General features: G+C 54.7%; 9 protein-coding genes across 9 annotated transcripts; 4 read left to right on the top strand and 5 right to left on the bottom strand.

Annotated features, from left to right (window-relative positions):
- Positions 1-483: 483 nt before the first annotated feature.
- Positions 484-2,272, bottom strand: A1O7_06246 (uncharacterized protein; the record flags this gene model as incomplete). The annotated part of the gene is made up of 4 exons (XM_007760249.1): positions 484-1,275; positions 1,325-1,504; positions 1,555-2,163; positions 2,213-2,272. The coding sequence occupies 4 exons, from the start codon at positions 2,270-2,272 to the stop codon at positions 484-486; spliced, it is 1,641 nt and encodes a 546-aa protein (XP_007758439.1).
- A 1,252-nt stretch (positions 2,273-3,524) lies between these two features.
- On the top strand, positions 3,525-4,291 carry A1O7_06245 (uncharacterized protein; the record flags this gene model as incomplete). The annotated part of the gene is made up of 4 exons (XM_007760248.1): positions 3,525-3,581; positions 3,637-3,651; positions 3,711-4,124; positions 4,175-4,291. 4 exons carry the CDS (start codon positions 3,525-3,527, stop codon positions 4,289-4,291), a joined length of 603 nt encoding a protein of 200 aa, XP_007758438.1.
- Positions 4,292-4,685: 394 nt separating this feature from the next.
- Positions 4,686-5,531, bottom strand: A1O7_06244 (uncharacterized protein; the record flags this gene model as incomplete). Its single annotated transcript, XM_007760247.1, has 1 exon — positions 4,686-5,531. One exon carries the CDS (start codon positions 5,529-5,531, stop codon positions 4,686-4,688), a length of 846 nt encoding a protein of 281 aa, XP_007758437.1.
- A 506-nt stretch (positions 5,532-6,037) lies between these two features.
- A1O7_06243 (proline racemase) lies at positions 6,038-7,192 on the bottom strand (the record flags this gene model as incomplete). The annotated part of the gene is made up of 1 exon (XM_007760246.1): positions 6,038-7,192. One exon carries the CDS (start codon positions 7,190-7,192, stop codon positions 6,038-6,040), a length of 1,155 nt encoding a protein of 384 aa, XP_007758436.1.
- A 571-nt stretch (positions 7,193-7,763) lies between these two features.
- Positions 7,764-8,516, bottom strand: A1O7_06242 (uncharacterized protein; the record flags this gene model as incomplete). The annotated part of the gene is made up of 1 exon (XM_007760245.1): positions 7,764-8,516. The coding sequence occupies one exon, from the start codon at positions 8,514-8,516 to the stop codon at positions 7,764-7,766; it is 753 nt and encodes a 250-aa protein (XP_007758435.1).
- Positions 8,517-9,296: 780 nt separating this feature from the next.
- A1O7_06241 (uncharacterized protein) lies at positions 9,297-11,105 on the top strand (the record flags this gene model as incomplete). Its single annotated transcript, XM_007760244.1, has 4 exons — positions 9,297-9,933; positions 9,986-10,747; positions 10,797-10,931; positions 10,981-11,105. 4 exons carry the CDS (start codon positions 9,297-9,299, stop codon positions 11,103-11,105), a joined length of 1,659 nt encoding a protein of 552 aa, XP_007758434.1.
- Positions 11,106-11,222: 117 nt separating this feature from the next.
- On the bottom strand, positions 11,223-12,932 carry A1O7_06240 (uncharacterized protein; the record flags this gene model as incomplete). Its single annotated transcript, XM_007760243.1, has 1 exon — positions 11,223-12,932. The coding sequence occupies one exon, from the start codon at positions 12,930-12,932 to the stop codon at positions 11,223-11,225; it is 1,710 nt and encodes a 569-aa protein (XP_007758433.1).
- An 834-nt stretch (positions 12,933-13,766) lies between these two features.
- On the top strand, positions 13,767-15,132 carry A1O7_06239 (uncharacterized protein; the record flags this gene model as incomplete). The annotated part of the gene is made up of 2 exons (XM_007760242.1): positions 13,767-14,734; positions 14,796-15,132. The coding sequence occupies 2 exons, from the start codon at positions 13,767-13,769 to the stop codon at positions 15,130-15,132; spliced, it is 1,305 nt and encodes a 434-aa protein (XP_007758432.1).
- Positions 15,133-16,575: 1,443 nt separating this feature from the next.
- On the top strand, positions 16,576-17,487 carry A1O7_06238 (uncharacterized protein; the record flags this gene model as incomplete). Its single annotated transcript, XM_007760241.1, has 2 exons — positions 16,576-16,645; positions 16,736-17,487. The coding sequence occupies 2 exons, from the start codon at positions 16,576-16,578 to the stop codon at positions 17,485-17,487; spliced, it is 822 nt and encodes a 273-aa protein (XP_007758431.1).
- Between the last annotated feature and the right edge of the window lie 125 nt (positions 17,488-17,612).

Below are 17,612 nucleotides of genomic sequence, written 5' to 3'. Positions count from 1 at the left end.
ACCGCCTCCGATCGCATTCCGAACGGCGGTGCCCCTCTTTGGCGAACGCGCGGAGAACCAACGGTCCTTGCGCGTTCCTTGTATGCCTGTGATGCATCGTGGCCCTCGGAGCACGTGGAGCACATCATAGCTGTGATATGGGTCTCCAGGGAGCAACGCATCGCTGAAGTCGTGACACCACAAGGGCTCAGTAGATTGCGATACCTTTTCCGACTTGTCCGCATGCCCGCAGTATTATCCTCAGCTGCTGAACGAAGTCGCTTGACCACGTCCGGCTTCTGAGACCGGCTGGTTGACGCTGTCGCCGCAGCCTTAAGGGTGAGTGCCTTGCCGTAAGGCTGAACCTACTGAGCTGTCATGCTGTTCTAGCTTCAGCTTGATCCTGGGGTTATTGCATTGTTTGTCTGTCCCAACGTCCGAGACACAAAGTTTGTGGCGCCTTGAAGGTGACCGCAATTTGGAATCGACGAGCTGTCCATCTCCTCAAAGGAACACCAACGGCTGCCGTCGGAATCCATCGCCGATATGCGAAATTGCCAGGTCGACCGCGCCTTTCTGGGTGGCTGTGAGGTATCCAGATCGCTGCAACATCTTCAGTGGTAGGACAAGCTGCATCGCCGCAACAACGTTTATTTCTTGGAATCCCTGCCGGGGATGATGACCAGATATAGATGAGTTGAAATCGCCAGTAGGTGTCACGTCTCCCAGAGCATATGCCGTCAGACCAATCAATTCGGAGGCAGTCATCTGAATAATGGTACGATATTTGGACATCCGAAAGTCAGTGCTGGTGGGCACGGCTCGAGGCTTGGCTGAAGAATGCGCGACATCAAGCTTCAACAGCTCGATGAGGCCCTCGTACAGTTTGTAACGAGCAGCGAGGAATCGTAGCCAATACAAGAAGACCCAGAAGCTGTAGAAATGATAGAGCGCGTGCGATGGATAGAGGGCCCACATCGTGCCAGCTGTCGGAGCACGGATTCTCATCATATCCCAGCCAGGCTCATCTTTGCTCCAGCCTGTCATGTCTTCATCTAAAGTCTCCCCGCTCTTTAGGAATACTTCTGCCGTGGCTCTGGTCTTCTCTGGTTGCAGAGACATTTGAGCTAGGAACTGTTTGACTTTCTCCAGTAACCGGGCGACTCGGTGAAAATACGCAGATGCCCTGTTTGCTGTTTGAGAAGGGACGAACTCGTGTTCTTCCTGGTACATGTCAATCTCAAGGTTGTCGAAGTCTTTGGAGAAGACCGAAGTCAGTATGAAAAGTCGCATTTGCTGAAAGAGTCAGCGTGTCTGGCAAATCATAGCAATCACCGCAACCTACAATGGCAGCTTTGAAGATGCGGAAGATTTTCTCTCCACGCGCCGTAGTGAACTGTGACATTCCTCGAAGGCGCAATAGGTTCATGGCCCCTCTTACATGCAACAGATGTGCCTGCCATTCTTCCTCGAGTGTTGGGGAGTCGGCATTCGTCCGTCCGTGGGTGAGAACAACGCTAATCATCTGAGTGCGGTCGTAAGTAGAGTACTTGTCCCGGAGTCGCCACTTCTCACCTCATAAAGCCCAAGAAGCCAAACAGCAAGTACTGTCTCGTCTTGTATGCTTGCCTTCGTGTCACGAATCGTGGCGTTGGTTAGGCGCAAGGCTTGACCATATTCTTTACCGGTCTGCAGCCTCACGTCTTTGCCACTGTACCTGTCGGCTAGCGTCATCCGGGACACTGCCATGGCTGCTTTCTTGACGCACGATCCGTCTTCTGCAGCCCGAAGCATGTCTGGTAAGAAGTCAAGGACGGGAAAGGAGTAGAGGCGGCCTGCTTGAAAGCAGAACAGGTTGAGAAAGAAGCACATCGACTGATGTGGGATGTCATAACGTAATGAAGGCGATATTGGCCGTTGAGTAGGAGCAATGTTCTGCAAAGCACTACCGCTCGCGTCGTCCTCGGTCTTGACTTTGGCTGGGTATTCTGAGCCGGGCTTTCGCGCTGCGATGATGGGTCGAGCTGGAGGGTAGCGGGGACCAAGTAATTGCTGTTTGGTATCCGGGACTGCAGAGGGGCCGTCTTGAGGCTCTCGAAACTGGAGCTGTAGCTGGAAAGGATATCCAGGACAAGGTTGGCGTAGCTGGGCACATTTTTGGCAGCCCGGTCTGCCTTCGTCGCACTGGTACCTCATCAATAATGTCGATCAACGTCGTTGCGGCATCGCTTACTTTGATCTTCCGTTTGCGACAGCGGGCGCAACCTCTACTCGACCTGGCAATGTTACCCATAACCAACAGGCATCGGAACTTCAAATGATCAAGGAAAATAGATGTGTCTGTGACGGCAGAGCCGCTGCAGCTGCGACAAATATGCAGCTCAGAGGTATCGAAATGAGACGGATTTCAAGCCTTTGAGAAGTTGTTTACCGGCACGTCACCAGCTGATGGCCTTCTTCCCACAGTCATCATTCGTTTTGTTAATGCCTTGCGACAGCTGGATGCGGCCCCCAAAGTTTTGTTTGAGCAGCAATCGGCGTTAGTCTCCAAGTTCTAGCTGTCAAGTCGGCGGTCGGCGGAATAGAAAATGACACCACAAGCGAGCCAAACCATGAGCCTCCATGAAGGGTTCAAAAATACGAGGAGAGGGCAGACAAAGGAAGGTTCGCAGAAATTACTAGTAGTGGTCGAGAGAAGTGTTGGTCCCTAGCCGGCTGAGGTCAGGAAGCAGTTAGGACATCCCAGCAGTGAGAAAGGAGGGGGCACTGACAAGGTTGAGCCGACCAGACCTCATTCAGCCTGCGCTGGAGCCATCGCGGAGGTGCTGTCCCGCAGCTTGGCAAATCTCATTCAAATCCCCGACTCCGACCTGCCAGCGGCTAATGTTCCTTCGTTCAGCAGGCTATCGAGGTGGTATTGCCCCAGCGGTGAGTTTGGCAATCGGCGGCATATTCTCCGAGGCACCCCAGTCTATAAAGCGTAACGCCAAGGAGGATGATAGGTCTCGCGATGTTTTGTAGTCTGTAGGAGTAGAGTGAGCTGAAATGGGTGAGTTGCGGTGGGTACGAGACGGGCGAATCATCTTGAGCGTCGAAAATAGGGTATGGAGCGTGGAAAGCCGTTGGGCAACAGGCTCTGAGCACGCACGATCGTCGAGGAAGACAGGACCAGGTGTCATATGAGAGATGTGAGTCTGAATAATGTCTCAAAGTTGCCTGCCACAAGTCCCAAGTTTCAGCTTGGTGTTGGCGATGTGCTGCAGTGCTTCAGCCGCAACGCCCTGCGCCAACGAGGCCAACACAGCCATCAACTTGTCTCATTGGTGGTCGGCTCACCTTCCTGTCGCATTTCGCGTCTTTCGCATGCGCCTTCTACTGTGGTATAAGAAGCCAATGCAAAGGTGAATCACCGCCCATGCAATACTACCCCTTCGTGAGTCCGACATTCCGCCTGAATACACCCATCGGCGGCCGGTGGGATCAATCAGACCGACTCGTTTGACATGCATTGTTTCTGCTAGAAAGCACCGACTGCGGGAAGAGGCATGGCCTCAAGGTTGGTGCTGGTCATTGGTGACCTCTTTGTTCCAGATCGGGCACCGGTAAGCCTTCGGTTGGCATATATGTGGACGGACCGGAGTACTCACTTGGTTACAGGAGATTCCAGCCAAGGTTTGTCCGTGCCGGAATATTCCCTGATCAGAGCATGCGGCTCACTTTTGGCGACACAGTTCCGCAAGCTTCTCGCGCCGGGAAAGATCGGCCAAGTGGTGTGCTTAGGCAACATCACAGACAAAGAGACATATGATTTTCTCCGCCAGACAGCGCCAGATCTACACATTGTCAAGGGTGACTTCGATACAGAGGCGTCGAGTCTAGCACTGTCAAAAGTGGTCCAACATGGAGGACTCCGTATCGGTTTCACACATGGCCACACCGTAGTACCGTCTGGCGATGCCGACGCCCTGCTGATCGCAGCTCGGCAAATGGATGTCGATGTTCTGCTATGGGGAGGCACCCACAAGTTCGAAGCGTATGAACTGGAAGGGAAATTCTTCGTCAATCCAGGTAGCGCGACAGGCGCATTCAGCACGAGCTGGTTAGCCATCGACGAGGAGCCGATCCCAAGCTTCTGCTTGATGGACGTACGTAATCAGCAGTATTGATTGGTATTCGAATGCTGACTGTGAGACAGATACAAGGAGATGTCTTGGTATTGTACGTCTACCAGCTGCGAAAGGATGAAAACGGAAACGAGAACGTCGCAGTAGAGAAAGTGTCTTTCAGAAAGCCTGCGCCGGTCGAATCATAAAAGCCCTCAATATTTCACCCAAGTCAACGGGCGGCATCCCTGATTCGCGACATGAGAGAGCATGCTATGGCTCCCAACCATAAGCCATGTACAATACAGCCATAATCACATGGCTATACCCAGCACCACCCGATAAGCACCCTGCTACCTCGGTCTCCCTCAGCAAGGAAGCTTCAAGAGGTGCATACATATGAGATGCATGATGGGAGTTCTGCAGTCGAGGCCAGCCGAAAGATAGTGCCCACGAGCTTGCGACCAGCGAGCTGGTCCCAAGGGACTTCAGCTGTTTGTTCTCGTCGGTCAGGTTGAGAGAGCTCAATGATGATGTACGATTCCTTCAGCCTGCGTAAGAGACCGAGAACCCCCAGCCTGCCTGGATGTTGGCAAGCGAAAATTAGCCCTTCAATGAAACTGCAACCTCGACCGTGTTGACCCATCTGATGCGCGCCTCAGGCAATTCATCGGCTTCATACATCTGTCTCTTTCGCTTCTTCCGCTTCCGCCTCGACTGCTTCCCTAGCGAATCGTCCACACCAGTGTCCGCATCGTCCTGCTCTCCAGCAACGTCGGGTTTCGAATCTCCAGTCGATGTAGCTTGCTCGGCTGAACCCAGCGTAGTCACCTCCGGAACACCCAGCAACTCCAACGTGGTGTCACCGTACTGTGGCTTCGAAGACTCTTGCTCTTCCCGCAGTGCTTCCTCTTCAGCCTTGTCCTTCTCCTCGTTCTCCTCATCTCCATCGCCCTCCACAATGTCATCTACGGTGCTGACGCTCCCTGTTCTGACTTCCACGTTGCACAGCATGTCCTTCTCGTGGGTGCGGAACCACTGAGCCACACGCAGCGCCTGAGCCATCGCCCTCCCACTCGCCTTGACCAGCACCTCTTCCCTGTTTCTCGCGAGTACTTCGTTCGCCTTCTCAACTGCACTTCGTGGCCCATGCGCTCCCTTCCTCGGGACGCTAGCTCCTGCACTTTGTAGGGCGCGCTTCTCAACGCCCATCAGATACCGCTTCACGCGCTTGATCGCCGCGACTACGGGTGTGCGGCGCGAAACATAGACGACCTTGGGGGCTTTGGCGCCAGAAGAGCGTAAGTCGGCGATCGGGGCATGGTTCAGCGGGCGGCGTCGAATTGTAGCGTTTGGAGGTAATCGACGGAGGTCTTGGTTCTGCTTCTTCTCGTGTCTCAGGGCCTTTAGCTCGGCAGACACATTGAAGGGCAGCGGTGGCGAGGCCATCCCTACTGAAGACCGAATTGCCGGGCTTAGATTGCACCAGATACCAGGACCTTGTCAAGACGGCCCGTGACTTATCACATTGCGGTTGTGGAACCGATGTGCACAGAGCTTACTATGTATGCTCTGTGAGAAAGTCCCCCGTTTGACGGACATCGAAGTGGCCGTCACTCTGACATGACTCGCGTGTTTTGCACGTCGAGGTCAGTGCGGGATACGGCGCAGCATTCGGCTTTCCGGCGAAGCTCTTCAAAGTCGGGTGACAATCCCACAGTCCTACTGTAGGTGGCTCGGTGGTCCTCCACAGGCCTATCAAACTGCTTTTGTCCCTCGTCCTTGTTTTCCTCCGTTTCAGCCTGGTATGTCGATCTAGGTATGATTGACTAGACAGAGTGACTTAGGTCGAAGGCTTGCACCACATCATGGCGGACTCGCCATTTCTACCCAAAGCTCCCTTCTCCGTGCCTGCATGAGTTAAAGAAGCATAGGAGGTCCAGCAAGGTGAAGTGCTATTGGAGTAATTCATGTTTGAGCAGGGAAGGCACGTTTCCCCGAGCAGCGTCATAATGGTAAGTAATGGACCTCTTTGGCCTTTGTGACCCTAAGTATTCGCTGTCAAGACTCGGCTGGCATATGCCACTGATCGCCAACCCTGAAGCCCTCCGGAAACGGGTCGGTCGGGTCCAGCACGATTTGCTTGAAGCTGGTGATCCAGCCTCTGCCTTTGATTGTTGGGAGAATGCATCATATTCGCCGACCTTGGTCACATCGCGAATATGGTTGCTAAATTCTGTGCTAATGATGCTCTTATGCCGGAATATCTCTCCCACTTCAAGCTGGCCTCTGGCATGCAGCACCGCCATGCGAGCACAGGTACCTGTTCCGCAAGGACATCTATCGAATCTTCCTGGAGACACGACGACAGTGTTCCGAGCTTCTTTGATCCCATCGGAACCAGTTTCGAGCGGTTGAGTCCAAACAAAATTTGTGACGCCTCGAATACCTGGGTTCTCCGGATATACGGGAACGTACTGCTTCTGCACAGCTTTCTTGATCCTCTCGCCAATTTCAATAAGTCTGTACGCGTCGGGGTTCGCAATGGTCAGCCCGCATGATCCTGCATCAACAAGGGCGTACATCATCCCGCCCCAGGCAATATCCACCGAGACTGTTCCCAAATCTGGCACGTCTATGGCTTTATCCAGAGCAAAGACAAAAGACGGGACATTGTCAAACGCCACGGACTTGCACTTCCCCGCCTCGCACTCTGCCGTTACGCCCACCAACCCTGCGGCGGTGTCGAGGTTGAACCGAGTAATGGGCTCTTGCATGGGGATCATTCCCGTCTCTAGCAATACCGTCGCCGTGCATATTGTGTTCGACCCACTCATGGGGGCGTATTCGTCACTCTCCATGATGATGAGGCCAGCATCTGCTCGTGGGTCGCAAGGCGGCAGAATGAGGTTGGCGCACATTGACGACCGTCCTCTGGGCTCTTGCAGTAGCATCCTTCGGATCCCGTCTCTCTGCGTCCAGAAGTACATCATCTTCTCGTACATTGTCTTACAACTGGGAGGAGCGTCCAGGACGCCGCCCACGATGACATCGCCCACTTCGCCTTCGGCATGGCAGCCCACTACTGAGAAGGTGCGTAAAGACCTCATACCTTTAGAAAGCGAACGAAGTGAGGACAGATACTCTTCCTTCACGTCCCTGTGGTTATATATCTGGGAGGCCTTGTCCGGCACCATCCAATCAACGGTCTCAAATTGGGCGCGGATCTCCAGGCACAGGGTAAGTTACGCTCACGACACTTGTAATTTACAAGAACCTTTTTGCTCGTTACGTTAGCTTGAAGTTGACTGAAACCATAAGAAGTTTAAGATGTTCCACCTGCCACCTGCTACGCTCTATCATAGCGACATTGAGACGTGAGGGCACAAATTCCGTCTCGGGGCAGAGCATATTTGATTAGTTGCAGCTAGTCAGGTGCCAGAACAGAAATATAGTGACAGTCCAGTCTGCCTCTCCCACAACCCAGACGCTCAAACTCGCTCACGCTGAACTTCGCTGAAGCACTGAAGATATCGAGGGCTAAACCATTTAAAAACTCCCGAAACAAATCGTTGAAGCCATCTCCAGGATCGAGCAGTGTACTGTAGCTCATCCTGCATATTCATTCCAGAATATCAGATTTGGAGGCCAAAGTTGCAACCACCATCAACCGTGATTTGTTCATCGGCCAGCCACCAAGTCGACGGCAGGTGGAAGCCAACTGTCCCCAGCACCATTGGGCACAAGCCAGTCAACGGCATCTATTGACGGCAAAAACGTAGTGTCCAACGAGGGCAGTATGTTTGCCGATGATTCTGGAAAGGCAGACTCTGGTGTGAAGCCGTCGTTGTAGGAGAGGCCAACGAACGATCCAGGCTGCACGACAATACCGGTACTTGACTCGTATTCGTCCAACAGAGCCTGTATCTCGGCAGCATTCCGGTATAGATCAGCGTCTCTGAGGTCAGTGCCGTCTTCGTCTTCGGGCCTGTGTTGCGACGCCTTCCTCAGAGCGTCCGCTCGAATCCCAAAGTCTTGCAAGGTTTTGGCCATGGCAGTCTTATCTTTCACCAATCCGTCCTCAAGGAGTTTACTGATCGCGCGCAGGAGACAGTCTCGCTGTGACTCGACCAGCTGGACGTATGCAGCATTGGGCGTCTTCGGCTCTCTTTTTGACTCCCTATTTGTTGTACATATAACGCCGTCTCGTTTGCATTTGTTGCATATCTTGCCCTCGCTCCACTGACAGCGCGCCTTCTTCAACCGACAACGGTCGCAGGCCTTGGGTGTTCTCTTCGGATAATAGCCGGACATGTCATCAGCTTCTGGCGACAAGCGTTGGCGCTTTGCGGGACACGGTGACCCTGATGGGCTCTCTGAGTGCGGACCGGGAGGTGTATCCGAGGCCCTACGTTCTGGGACGATGAAGAACATGGTGGACGGTCGACCCTGCCTTCTTCAGGAGATCAGTTTGAGCGGTCTAGAGTCTTTGCTCGTCTCACGAGTCAAGGCTTCCTGCGGTATTTGAATTCACTGTCTCGTGTCACAGCAGTATTTAGTCCCACCTGTCGATCGCACGCGAAACTGCTGGGAAGTGCGTCACGTCGTTGCGTGACTTCGCGATGAGTGAGACGGGAGGTGGACGGTCGACCATGACGTCGGGGAAGTCCACCTCCCTCGTATCACCCAGTACGGAGTACAACACCACCAGGCCGAGGCGGCTAATGTATCAACCTATGCGAAGACCAGCGTCAAGCTCCGATACGGTTTATCAGGGCGCTCAGCGACCGGAGCCGTGACATTCCTGCATACCACTCCTGCTTCGCGCCGTTCGACGCTGCCTCCCACCTCGCATACACTTGCTTTGCGGAAAAATTCTCTTGCGCTCAGTCGTGCTTGACGGTCACCTTTGTGCGTCACCTCAATCGGAATGAAAAGTGGCCGAACTTATTGGGGTACGACGATTCTACACAAGCTTCAGCACACCCATGTGGGAGGACCGCTGAAACCCCGTTTCTTCAGCCCTGCCTTGCCGCACGAGGCACTGCTCGGGGCCTGTGTCTGCAGGTGCGCGAGGTATGACGGCTGCTAGAGACATGGTATGATGTGAGCGTCACCAGCCATTAGGACGTACCATCCAGTTGGAAACGCTTACTCCTCGTGATGTGTGGTCCTCTGCGGTCCAGACTTTGACAGCCGCAAGCGCAGTTCACTATGCCACACGTTGCTTGGGAAAATCGGGCGGCTGCTAAACGGGCCAGCGTCCAGAAAGCCATTCCAGCGCCATGGCGAGTCAGCCTCGACCAGATACCACGCCGTGAAGACGGGCTGCCAATTCTTGATATCCTTCAGAAACACCTGTCCGAGGACGAGTTGATAATAACTGAGGCTCCTCCCTTGGACACGCTAGCCAGTATACATGGGGGGATCTGGTCTAGCGAGGACGTTGTTCGTGCTTACTGTCACAGGGCTGCCATCTGTCATCAATTTGCCAACTGTCTCACGGAGGTGTTATTCGAGGAAGCTATCAAGACTGCAAGAGACCTGGACCAGTACCGTCGTGAGAACGGGTGCTTGAAAGGCCCACTCCATGGCCTGCCCATCAGTTTCATGGACCGCTTTCGGGTATCTGGGACAGAGACAGCCGCCGGCTTTATCTCCTGGCTTGGGGCTAAGGAGACTGAGGCCACGGAGTCGCTCAGTGTCCGTCACATGCGGACACTAGGCGCCATCCCCTTTTGCAAGACTAACGTCCCTCAAAGCATGGCACTGGCAGAAACCACCAACAACATTCACGGGAGCACCCGCAATCCACATTCAGGACTTCTTTCCAGCGGTGGTGCTGCAGGAGGTATGGTCCGAGGGCATGATACGGCGTAAAATCGCTGATTGACCATTCACAGGGGAGGGCTCATTGCTTGCGATGAGAGGCTCTCCATTTGGATGGGCCACCGAGTTTGCCGGATCAGCCCGCATTCCAGCAGCATTTAACGGTCTGTTTAGCCTCAAGGTCTCCTCCGGACGATTGCCAACGCTCGGGATTGCCACAAGCGACTCGAGTCTGCCGTCGAGGAATTTCACCATAGCCATGATGTCATGGGACTTCCCTTTACTGCGGCACATGGCAAGGCTCTGCCTCGGAGCAACTGCGTACGAGGAAGATCCCACGTGGGTTGACATGCCGTGGAGAGAAGCCAAAATCAGAGGACTGACGCATCGTCGCCCGGCATTTGCGGTCCTGGAATGCGATGGTAATGTCCAGCCACAGCCACCTATTCGACGAGCTTTGAGGTCAATTGTTCACTCCTTACGGCGAGCGAACTATCAGGTCCTGGAATGGAAGCCCCCTCCCCAGGCAGCAGTGGTACAGGCTTACTTCAAAACCATAGGCGCTGACGGTGCGCAAGCAACGCGACAGCATATCAAAGCGGGTGGAGAGCCGCCCGTGCCAATGCTAAGGGAGTGGTATTGCCAGGAGGCCGCTTCGCCTTTACCTCTGCCGGAGTATTTGACTTTGATTCGATCGCTCCGAAAGTACCAGGCAGAGTATCAAAAGTTCTGGAAGTCGACTGAAAAGAGCACAGTCAGTGGCACCCAGGTCGATGGAGTAATCATGCCCGTCTGCGCGAACGCCGCGTGCTTCGAGAATACATTGACATATTTTGGTGAGTAAAACAAAGGAAAACAATGCAGGTAGTTGTTGAGTATGTACAGGGTATAGTGCGATCGTCAATGTCCTCGACTTCCCGGCAGTCTCATTCCCAGCTGGTTCGGTTGATAAAACCCTCGACGCCATAGCCAGCTCATTTGTCCCGTTGAGTCAAGAAGACAACTCCGTAAACGCTTCATGTATGTGGACAACGCCGTGATTCCTCCAGACGCTAACGTGGAGTCGCAGATAACAGCTCCGCCTTTCACGGGGCTCCCGTAGGTCTCCAAATCATGTGTCGGAGGTTTGAAGAAGAAAAGGCACTCAGACTCGTTGAGCTTGTCCTTCAGTCGCAGGCCGCCTGCCAAAAATGACACCAGTACCTAATCCCCAATGGGCATTGCCTTATCCCCGCCTGATATCCCTCGAAGAAACATTCTTGCACTGTGGTCATGGTGCTGAAGGCTTCGCAAGCAAGAATGGCCTCGCAATCAGCTCTTATCCACCTGGCGACCATCATTACCAGCATAAGGAACTCGATGCCATGCTGTGGTCAGGTTACCTCGAAAATTCCATTGGGCTTCGTACGACTCAGGCTGCGTGTTATAGCTCTCATCAACAGCCTTAACCACGAACTCGGCTCCAGCTGGAGGCTTATTCACAGTCGCCTGCCATCGTTTCCAAGACCAACTCTTCTGACCTTTCGGGTCATCTGGGAGCAGGTCTGCTTGTTGCCACGTGTGGCCTCCATCCGCGCTGAAGTCGACTCGGACGATTTCTCGGCCTCCTCCACTGTACGCATATCCTTCTACCTCGACTGCGGCTTCATTGGATCCAGGCTTCTGCCGCTGTTTCCGCCCGTCGAAGCAGCTGCAGGATACGTCCCTTATCGAGGTGATGGCGGATTGAACGGGCGTCTCCTGGATCGCTGGGGCTGTGGACCAGTCGACGTCTTTCGCAGCCTGGTTAGGTCCGAAGCACTTATAATCACGCTGCTGCCATTGGGATTGACTTTCTTCATCTGACAGGACGATTTTTTCAAGCCACTTGACACTTCTCGCGGCGGTATGGCCGGGAACAAGCACCCGCAATGGGTAGCCATGATCCTTCGCCAAGGGTTTGCCATTCATCTGGTACGCGAGCATGACATCTCCTCGCGAATTGAGCACTTTCTCAACTGGTATCGACGCGCCATAGGCTTCAGCTCCGATAAAGTGTACGTGCTTGACGTCTTCCGAATCGCTATCATCGGCGTCGAACCCTGCATCGCGCAAAACATCACTCAGACGAACGCCGGTCCATTCTGCATTCGATATGGCGCCAACGTCCCACTGGAGTCCACTTGCGGGTCTCGCCTCCGTGGTCATGTGTTTTCGTCGATTGCCCGAACACTGCAGAGTTGCTGTGATGCGGAATGGTTGGAACTGGCGCTTGAGCTGTGCCAGAGTGTACTCCTTTTCACTGCCATCTGGGAGCTCTACCGTCAGCTTGTGTGTTTCCTCGTCAGCTTCTGGAACCCAAAAGTGGTTGCGAACGTAAAACGTCTCGGTTGGGGTGATGAACGTGTCCAGAGAGGTGTTAGGAGATTCGGCATTGCAAGGCGTCCGTGTGTGCTGCATCAAACGCGGGTCTCGTATCGGATCATTGACAAACGGGTCTTCGACATCGTCGCTTCTGATCTGGCCATTGACTCGATCTCGCGGATCGATTTCGCCGATGAAATACTCCTCCAGCACATCGTACACGTCTGCCTTGTGGTGGATCGTGAAGATGTCCCAGTAAGGATCGATGGAACCGCCAACAGCACGCAGAATGACAGGTCCACCAGGGTGAGCTTCGATCCAGTCCGTGATGTCGAACACCCTAGGTCCTTTCATGACCCATTTGCGCTCGGAGTTCCGACCATGTTGTCTAACTTCGTCCAAGCGGATGAACCTCTTCCCGTTTGTAGATGGAGCCTCTGCTTGCGCAACTGGAGCCCAATACAGGGCTGAAGCTGCGACGATGGTACTCCCGCCAACGGCGCACCCAATTAAAGCCGCTGGGAATAAAGGGCTCAGTCTTGGCGAGTGCCGATTGGTTGAGCTGGTTGACCTGATTTGGCCAAATCTTCTCCACGCGGGTGTGCAGCTCGAGTCCTTCGGCGTCACGAATGATGGAATCCGTCCGAGGAAGCGCTGAAGCCGGTTTAGGCTAGGCATCTTGAAGCCACTACCAACCGAGACGCGTCAGCGGCGTGAACTGTTGCGATGCGTGGCGCTCTCTTTCTCAGGTTGAATGTCCACCATGCCCATCGATTCTCACCAAGATACAGCGTGTAAGTGACTCCTGTAATTCAGGATGTTTGTTGATGCGGACCAATATCCGAGCAAGTCTGGGAATTTGAGGTTGATATGAGATCCACTCACTGCTCCCAGGGGTGACACCAAAGTGACTGACCGCCGGATGTTCGGAGTGCGGGGCAGGAGCGGTAGGGCTGCCCAGAGTTCAGGGTACCCAGTGCTTCCATCAGCCTTGCAGCCTCGCCGGGAGATGTCCGCAGCCCCCGACGACAACTTTCATGGCAGCGTGCTTTTCGTCCAAGATCTGCAAGAGACGTGGAGACGACGAATACCACAGTATATGAGCCGAAAAGTACAAACACCAGATCCTCGCTGTCGAGTGGAGGCAGCTACACACGATTCATGGCTGTCACGCGCCCAAGCAAAGGGAACAAGCCGGATCATGTGCTTCCCCGACGCCGGGTTCAGCCTCGCCAGCTCTCGGGCTTTGAGGCCCGGAAGAGCGGAGAACGTACCGCCACCATTAGTTCTACGGTTTCCCGAAAAGCCTCATTTGCGGAAGGTCAGGATCCTTGCAGCCCTGCAAAGCGATGGCTCCTTCACCTATAACTCCGTCACTCGGGGACATTGCTCACAATGTCTCCCACGAGTGTTCCGATGCTTATCTACAGATCAATGGACTTTTGTCTCCCATAGTCTCAAGACACCAGACCGAGCTGGATCTTGACGAGCGCCTTCGCATCACAGCTTACCATGGACCCTGCCGCTACGCATGAGGAGGCACTACCTGGTCGTCCGACCGGCGAACAGCATACAGCCGCCGAGGATCTCGTGGCGAGCTTTTCCGCCAGAAATCAGCATGGATGGAGGAGAGTGGTGCTGAACTTCACGCCCTCCTGGTTTGCGGCGACGATGGGGACAGGGATTGCCTCGATTCTTTTACACACCCTACCCTACAACGGCGACTGGTTGTACTGGCTCTCGGTCATTGTCTTCTGCCTCAACATCGGCCTATTCTGCACCTTCCTCTCCATCTCCATCCTGCGGTATACGATGTTTCCCGGCCTCTTTATGGCCATGATTCGACACCCCGTGCAGTCACTGTTCTGCGGGACCTTCCCCATGGGCCTGGCCACCATCGTCAACATGGTTGTCTTTGTGTGCATCGCGCACTGGGGCCCTGGGGCCATTACCCTGGCGTGGACGCTCTGGTGGATCGACGTGGCCCTCGCGGTCACCACGTGCATGTGGCTGCCCTTTATCATCATGCACATCCACCGCCGGTCCGAACTCTCCCAGATGACCGCCGCGTGGCTGCTGCCCGTCGTGACGACCATCGTGGCCGCCGCCTCGGGCGGCATCGTAGCCGAAGTGCTCCCCAATCGCCAGCACCAGCTCTGGACGATCGTCACGTCCTATGTGCTCTGGGGCACGGGGTTTCCACTTGCCATGGTCGTGCTGGTCATGTACTTCCACCGTCTGACCATCCACCGCCTCCCCGCCAGGGAAGTCATTGTCTCGGTCTTCCTCCCACTGGGGCCCCTCGGCCAAGGCAGCTTCGCGCTCATGCAGCTGGGCAAGGTGTGCGCGGAGGTGCTTCCCTTTGACCACCCCGACGGCGGCCGGATCATCTACAGCGTCTCCCTCGTCGCGGCGCTCGTCATATGGGGATATGGTCTCGTGTGGCTGTTCTTTGCCGTCGCGAGCATCACGCGAAGTAAGTAAGTGTTTGACAGACTGCCACTTTCGCAACACGCCCCAAAACTAATAGTGCCATCTCAGGTTCCCGTTCAATATGGGCTGGTGGGGCTTCACGTTCCCGCTCGGCGTGTATGCCGTGGCGACGTGTACTTTGGCCAAGGAGATCCCTAGCGAGTTCTTCAGGGTGCTGGGCACGATCTTCTCCGTGGCCGTGATTTTACTGTGGATGGTCGTCGGCGCGGGGACGCTGAGGGGCGCTCTCTCGGGGGAACTCTTGTATGCGCCTTGCGTGGAGCAGTATGAGGAATGGTTGGGGAGGCGGGAGAAGGACAGAGTCACTGATCGTCCAACACCGCTACGGCATTGGAGGAAGGAGGAGGAGGACGTGGAGGCCGAGGCTAAGAAGCAGGAGGTCTGAGATACCTCGACTACGGCGGAGTGACTCGTTCTCTGGATGATGGCGTAGAGCTGTGTGACTGACGGCATTACCTGCAAGGGGTGAACTCGCAAATAAGGATAGGATACCAGTAATCATTGACGGGGTACTGGAGTAATGCAGGCTACCGTGTACACCAAACCCCATCGCACACTAAGCATTATCGTGTAATGGCTGCTGCGTGGTCAATACACTCTACAATATACACGAAACGTTCCATTTATAGAAACATACATACGCAGTACAGTGTACCTTACCTAGGTATGCAGTGCAGTGCAGTACCATACGCGCGAGACGAGTACACACTTACATTAATGTACCTACGTACCTAGGTATGCCGCAACGACGGCCGTCGGCCGAAATCCAGACCCCGACGTCCCCGAAATCCGGGATTCAAATACGAGCGAGAGCAAGTGATCACTGCACAAGGTACTCCGTACTGACTGGGCGAAAGAATCTCGTATGCGATCGAACACCTACTGTATTGTCTAACAATTGCCAATCCCTTAATTACGTACTGCGCCGTGAGGTCGTGCCGTGTCGTGCCCTGGTGTTGGCCAGCCACGCACGCGTACCGGTACCGGTACCGTTACCGTTACCGTACGGCGCACGGAGAACGCACACCACGGAGGGGATTTAAGCTAGAGTAGCAGCTCGCCGAACAAACAGAGAGGTCGCGGGGCAGTAGCAAGTACTGCGAAGTATTTCAGGATGGTCAAAAGAGAAGATGAGAAGAGGCGAGGAGTGCGAGGTGTTGAGAACAAGATCTTCGTGGGAGCGTGTCACCTGCCGCCCTGCAACGCTGGGGGTGCGAGTTAGTAGGATTTGGAGTACGGAGTAGGTATCCAGGAGTACGAACGCAGAACCACAAACATACAGAGAGTAGGTACCGTACCGAGCCAAGTTGGGGCTGTCGGTTCTAGGTCTCGGGTTGAAAGTATATTTGTACGGCGTGGCGTGGCATGCATGGCGGGGAAGATAAGCGAGGTTAACTGGAACCTCTTTTGTCTGTTCACAGGACTACACAGGACAGGACGGGACAGGACAAGACAGAACGTAGTATCTTGCAACTTGCATCTTAGATCTCAAGTCTGAGATCTCATAGGTATTGTACTTCTTGCCCAGTGAAAGGGGTAGCCTATCCACAAAACATACCGCGGCCCGGGTATGTACTGAGAGTGCCCGATCGGTATTTGTCTATCGAAGCCGCTCTACAGCAGTGGTACTTGTACCACCACAAACACAATCCACAAGCGAGAACTCTGAGATCGAGAACTGGGAGTCGATAGGAGGGGAACAAGAGCTCGAAGGTGAGTGAGATCAGTGGTTGACTGGAGGAGGTCGCACACTAGCAATAGCATTGGCAGTGATTGTTGCCAACAGGATAGTGACAGCGGCAGCACAGCACAGAAGACAGCACGCACAATGGCGACGGCGCTCGAATACCTCAAGGGTATGGTCTTTCCATTGCCGTTCATGGGCGCGAGCGCGTTCTGTAAGTATCTCCCTCTCCTCGCGGTGCGACGATGCTGTCGTGGCCGAGGACAACTCCATGCATGACGACTCGCTCACATACCGCACTCAGTCTTCGGGCTTACTTTTCTGAAAAACCCGCTCCTACCGCTCCGCGACCTCGAGGCATTCAAGGAAAAGGCCTTCGCCAACCTGTGGCTCACGTTTGGGCCCATGTGCGCGGACGACACGCCCGAGAGTCTCCCACCTCTGCTCGCCCAAAGCAAGGGCGTGATTCTCGACGTGGGCCCCGGCTCCGGGGAACAGGTCCACCGCTTCACACACCCGGAGAACATCACGGCCATCTACGGCGTCGAGCCGGGCATCTCGCTGCACGACAAGTTGAGAGAGAAAGCCCGCGCGGCCGGACTGGGCGACAAGTATCACGTCCTGGCCGCGACCGCGGACCTGGACGCCATGATCCCGGCGTTGATCAAGGCCGGCTTGGTCCAGGAGGGCAAGACGTCGTCGACAGATCTCCAACTCTTCGACGAGATTGTCTGTCTGCGTGTCCTGTGCGGCGTGCCGGACCAGGCGGCCAGTGTGGCGGATTTGTATAGCTTGCTCAAGCCCGGCGGGCGGTTCGTCATTTGCGAGCACGTGTTGAACACGGGTCACTGGGTTGCGCGGCTGGCGCAGCAGTTTTACATGTTGTTGGGGTGGAAGCAGTTGATGGGTGGGTGTTGTTTGACCAGGAACACCATGGATACGTTCTGGAAGGTGGCCAACGCCAGGGATGGAGGCTGGGCTAACGTTGAGGTGCAACAGGCTGATGAGTTGAGCCCGGTTGTTCATGTGGTGGGTGTTTTGACCAAGAAGTCGTGACGTTCAGGGCAAGTGAAGAGGGATCCGAGACGGTTGAGGGAAGGAATTTGCCTGTCGAGTTCTGCAAGCTTGGTCATCGAGCTCTGGGTCACGCCTGTCAATCTTCGATGTCGTTCATATGCAGT

The sequence above is a fragment of the Cladophialophora yegresii genome (assembly GCF_000585515.1).
Source record: "Cladophialophora yegresii CBS 114405 chromosome Unknown aczIN-supercont1.4, whole genome shotgun sequence".
NCBI lineage: Eukaryota > Fungi > Ascomycota > Eurotiomycetes > Chaetothyriales > Herpotrichiellaceae > Cladophialophora > Cladophialophora yegresii.
The sequence above is the reverse complement of the archived record's forward strand: the minus strand, read 5'-3'. Positions and strand labels throughout refer to the sequence as shown.